Source organism: Solanum tuberosum, unplaced genomic scaffold (genome assembly GCF_000226075.1).
Source record: "Solanum tuberosum cultivar DM 1-3 516 R44 unplaced genomic scaffold, SolTub_3.0 scf00044, whole genome shotgun sequence".
NCBI lineage: Eukaryota > Viridiplantae > Streptophyta > Magnoliopsida > Solanales > Solanaceae > Solanum > Solanum tuberosum.
The window spans coordinates 1,046,384-1,052,101 of NW_006238970.1; the positions used below are offsets into that span (position 1 = coordinate 1,046,384).

General features: G+C 35.6%; 1 protein-coding gene across 1 annotated transcript; it reads right to left on the bottom strand.

Moving 5' to 3' along the window:
- Positions 1-1,821: 1,821 nt before the first annotated feature.
- Positions 1,822-3,090, bottom strand: LOC107059879 (uncharacterized). The gene has a single exon (XM_015306961.1). The coding sequence runs from the start codon at positions 3,088-3,090 to the stop codon at positions 1,822-1,824; it is 1,269 nt and encodes a 422-aa protein (XP_015162447.1).
- Between the last annotated feature and the right edge of the window lie 2,628 nt (positions 3,091-5,718).

Here is a 5,718-nt window from a genome sequence, read left to right on the forward strand (position 1 = left end):
GGCTCCATTTCTTAGTTCTAGCCGATCAAGTTTCATTAAGGATAGCTCATTGACTTTCTTAGAGAGAGTTTGTTACCATGCTGGTCCACCATCTCTAAGTCTATCATTTCACACAAGAAGAAGGTCATTACCCCTAGGGTTCACCACTTCAAGGTTTAACATTCACATTTAGGAGTCTAGACTTACTCATGAAAAGGGTACCATGCTAGGTCTAGCCTATTCAAGATATAATCTAGAAGTACTCTTTTATCATTCATAGAAAGGGAACCATGCTTAGGTCTACCGATCCTAGACATTCATTCATTCAAAGAGCTTTCAAGTAACAAGAAGGGACATCTAAGTCTACCAAGAAATTCACAACATTTCCATATAGGGACTCTTCATAGTCCAACATCATCACATATGAACATTTAAAGAGAACATACTTTCAATTACACTACAAGAACACTTTGTACAAGATCACCTTATAACCCATAAGAATACCTTCACATATTTACCTTCGCATAGTACAATAACATTTCATAACTTGATAACACTTTAATTCAATAGATAATGCCTTCAAGTCCATGTTCATAATACATTCCATAATTAAACACCTCCACCATAGGTGGATCAAACCAAGCAAGAACAATTTTATCCATAATATGAGATTAAGCCAACTTACCATCCCTCCAAAAGCCATAATCAACAACATTCAAGTCCCAACCATTTTACTTACCACAAGAGAATTCATCCATAACTTGCCCATAAGGCCACAACTTTCAATTCATCCATACATCATCAATGCATCATAGATATATGTAGAAAATCATAAGCATCACTAATACAATCCAATCCAAACACAATTTCATAAACTTTGAATCATAAGCAAAAGACCCACTTCATAAGCAAATTTAGGAATTTAGGGAAAACATGGGTTCTTCAAGGAATTCCATACGAAATCATCTTAAAAACATTAATCAAACATTAATTTATCAATATAATGTCTTAGAAAACGTTTTGCCAATGAACCCATGCTTAGATTAGAATTTGAGATTTTTGTTCTTTGAAACACTTTTGAAACCCTTTTGATTGGACTCCTTGAAAGAAAGATTGATCAAGGATCAAGGGTCACCATACCTCTAAGTTGAAAACCCACGAAAAATTGAAGAAGAAAGCACTCGAAATCTTCAACCCTAGCTCCAACTTGACCTTGGTCTTCAATGGTGTTCTAGAGAGAACCCTTCCTCTTTTTTTTTGAAGAATGAATTAAAACAATACCTTTTTTAAAAGTTTTAATACCATATATAGAAATTAGAAATAATATAAAATGTACCCAGTTCTTAATTTAACTAAAAATTAATATTTACGAAAACCGCCCCTTGCCCACATGGACTTACCAATATATGCTTAAACTTTTAAAATTCATACGTTAGGCTCTAGTTTCACCTATCAATTTTTAGGGTCGCTACAGGTGTAGTCATCAATAAAGAAGAGAAAGTATTTGGTACCACTCAATGAATCTGTTTTCATTGGGCTGCAAACATCTGTATGAATGAGCTGAAGTTTTTGGTTAGCTCTCCATACTCGATTTGCTTGAAATGGCCATTTTGTTTGCTTTCCCTGTTGGCAAGTTTCACACACTTGAGCATTAGAAAGAAATTCAGGCATACTTTCCACTAGCTCCTTCTTTTTCATCTCTGCGATGCTTCTCATATTGAAGTGACCAAACTTTTTGTGCCATAGGTTTGTACATGTTTGTGAAGTAAAAGTTTAAGCCCCCTCAGTTATTTTCTCCCAATCAACTGAAAACATTTTGTTGCTTATCTTGACATAAAATAATTATACTCCAGAAGGGTCAAAAACAACACATTCACGATTCTTAAAATGCAGAGAATAATTATTTTCAAGCATTTGTCCAACACTCAACAAATTTTGACTCATATCAAGTGTGTACAAAACATCAGGAATAGTTTTGATACTAGATATTGTTGAGATAGACATTGTACCTCTGACTTTGGCTTCTACTGCCTCACCATTTCCCACTTTTACTTTAGATTTGTATGTATCATCGAGGAATTTGAACATTTCAGCATCATTGCACAAGTGATGTGTGCAACCACTATCAAGAAGCCATGAATCAAAGAATTCATTGATTGAAAAGTATGAAACTGCAAAGAGTTGCTCCTCATGTGCATTTGCAGCTTCTGCTACTTGTGCTTGCAAAGCACTAGAGGCCTTTGCTCTTGATTTGCAGACCTTGGATATGTGCCCCGTCTGCTTACAGTTGCCACATATAGCATCAACCCTCCACCAACAGTACTTCTCCAGATGTGTAGTTCTTTTACAATGTTTGCATGGAGGGAACTTCTTCTTCACATCTCCATTATTATTTCCCCCATCATGCTTTCCCTTATTCTTTTGGTTGACATGTTGCTTTCCTTTACCAAATATTTGTTTTTGTAAAGAGAAAGCTCCTTCAGTGAACTTGTCCCGTCTCATAGTCCTCCTTTGCTCTTGTGCTTGAAGAGCACTCATTAGTTCACGTAATGAAAGTTTGCCCAGGTCCTTGGATTCCTCAAGAGAGGAAATCTTAGATTCAAACCTCTCAGGAAGAGTCACAAGAACTTTCTCCACAATTCGTTTGTCTGTAAATTCTTCACCAAGAAGTCTAATGTTATTAACAATTAAGGATATTCGATCAGCATACTTACTAATTGTTTCATCGTCCTGCATATTCAAGCACTCGAAATCTCTTTTCAGGTTCAACACTTGCATTTGATGTGTTCTATCACTGCCTTGATATTCTTCTTTCAACCTATCCCAAGACTCTTTTGCCGTTTTGCAAGCCATGATTCTGTAAAACACAGAATCTGCCACAGCATTCTGCATAAGCGACTTGGCTTTGGATTTCTTTGGCTTTTCTTCGTTGTTGGATTTGATTTGAGCCAAAGTAGGATTTGCTAGTAGAGCAGCAAGTGCTTTATCTTCCGTCACAGTTTCCCAAAGTTCATAGGCTTCCAGAAAAGGTTGCCTCTTCACAGACCAGATTTGGTAATTTTCATCAGTGAAAGTGAATGGTGGATTTAAAGGTAGGTTGTTTGATACCATTTTTGTTGTAGGTTAAAACTTTTTGGTCCTGTAAGATCAACTAGAGGCTCTGATGCCACTGTTAGAAGAAAAATACTCAAGAAACTGATTTGAAGAATAAAAATAGAGTGAACTTATAAAATTCCAGCTATGTATTAATTTGCATAAGATCTGAATTTATACAAGGAAAAACCTAACCATTTCCTATCTAGTAGCCACTTACAAAAGTGGATGTTAAAACTAAATAAGAACATGTGCCACTAACAACCATAAAAAGGGGCCACTAACAGCCATTAAAGGGCCACTTACTTCAGAAAGTTGAGCAACTAAAGTTGACTAAGTCTAGCTAGAAAATAGGAAGCACTAAACTGAAATAAGTAAAAACAGTAAAAATAATAAGCTGGAATAAATGCCAATTGTCTAACACCCTCAAAGTTCAGAGAACTTCCTGAGGCGCTCTAGCTGGCGCGACGCACCAGAGGCCAAAGTTCATAGGAACTTTTGTGGCGCTCTAGCAGGCCCGACTCCCCTAGCCCTTGCCCAAAAAATCCCCGTTTTTTCTCCTTCGTTTTTCATCTCTAAACTCTCTAAACTTCCATAGTTCTTTCCCCAAACACTTAGGATTATTAGTACCCTCAATACCCAATAGATTTAATTCAAAAAACAACCTAGAAACACTAATCAAATCAACACTAGGCATTCAACAATGTTCTTCAAGAACTTCACTTTCTTAGCATTCAAACAACTCTAATTTTGCTGAAGTGAAACAAGTTTGGCGTGTGGGTGAACTAACCCAACACTATGTGATCTCACATACCTTGTTGGGATCACCCCTGACAAATTCCACTCGCAAAGCTTGAACGTTCTTGGCGATTTCTTGATTTCTCTCCTCTTTTCTCTTCTTTCTTCTCCTCTCCAAGCCCTAGCGTAAATTCTATTTTTTCTAAACTGAATAAAGTCTTGTTTTACCCCAATTAATTCCTAAAAACGAAATAGGCAAATTAGGTAAGGAAAAGAGTAGTTTACCCTTCACAAATCTGGATTTGGACATTCCTTAATCCAACAGCCCAACTTCCAAGGGGTATAACTTACTCATACGAACTCGGAATCGCGCAAACTTGGCGGCGTTGGAAAGATCATTCCAAGAAATTTCCAACCATATCTGGAACTACACCTAAATCATCCTGATCTAGGAGTTATGGTTGTTTGAAGTTGACCAAAAACTCAGTTTAACTTACTTAAAATTTTTCCAGATTTCCTTATACTTTCCAAAAATGACTATTTCCAGCTTTTAAACTTCTTTCTAGTTCTTTCGAGTAGCGAGATGCTACAGAGACATTGTATCATCACATAGCTCATAGAGATGGTTGTTGGTTAGAGAATCTCCCAAATAAGAATAAAGATTTATTATTGTATTCTAATATACATGTGAGTTATTATCTACAGTTTTAAAAGTTTCATGTATATAGCATCTTTTGTTGTTGCTTTCATTATGAGTTGAATTTAGTATCGTAAGTTGAGTGAAGTATTTTGAGCTGAGTTGTGTATCCTTGAGGTTAGTTAAGTATTCCTGATTTGAGTTGATTATTCTTGAGTCATCTTACGTTGAGACGAAGTGAGTATGTCTTCCTTATTATCAGTTCGAGCTTATACTTATGTTGCAGATTTCTCCTTACATGCTCGTATATTTCATGTACTGACGCCATTTGGCTGGCATCATTTCATGATGCAGATACAGGTATTCAGGATTATCAACATGTGTTTCGTTCTGGTCCTATGATATTCCAGTCAGCTTTGGTGAGCCTTCTTACATTTCGGAGGACTTCACCTATGTAGTTTTGAGATGTTATGGATCCTATCCCAATATCCTTCTGTAATATTAGAGGCTTTATAGATAGACAAAGTTGAGGAGTTGTTTATATTTACTTTCTTTTGAGTTGTTTTACAAACTTTGAGTATATATATGTTTAGTATTGTTCAAACTTTTTAAAGTTGAATAGTCAAGTTCAATGAATTTAATTTAGTATTAAGCTTATGTATTCTTGAATTAGTCTTCCGCTTGTAGTCAGCCAGGATGAGGGTTCACTTGGGACCTGCAATGGTTCTTGAGTGGCGGCCACGTCTACGGTGTAGACTCGGGTCGTCACAATAATTGTGAAGAATATCTTGTAAATAAATATTTTTATGCAAGAACTTCTAATACAATACATAAGAAATAATCTATTTATAGTTAATGCAAGAATTATTAATACACTTTATTTAGAATTATTCTTACACACTATACCAAACGGCCCCTTAGTATTAATATTACTCATTATTAGGAAAGTTACCATTATTAACCAAAATCTATTTTTAATGCACAAGAAAGCCACCTACGAGTAAATTTCTATTCTATGTTCATGTTTGCCCGAAAAATAATTGTTTAACAAAAAAAGTTTTAATATTTTAAATTTGATGGGGTTGGCTCCGCAGATATTTGTGATTACACTCGTCAAAGTGATGGAAAATCTGGGGAGGTATTCCAACTTTGTGCAAGAGAGTATGATGGGATATCCAATTTGAATGTTGATATAGTTCCTATAACTATGAAAGCTGATATTTGTACATTTTTTATATTTCACTGATTTTGAAGGTTTGCATATGATGATG

What these genes read in the sequence shown, in the direction of transcription:
- LOC107059879 (XM_015306961.1), bottom strand. Translation starts at nt 3,090, where the DNA reads ATGGTATCAAACAACCTACCTTTAAATCCACCATTCACTTTCACTGAT.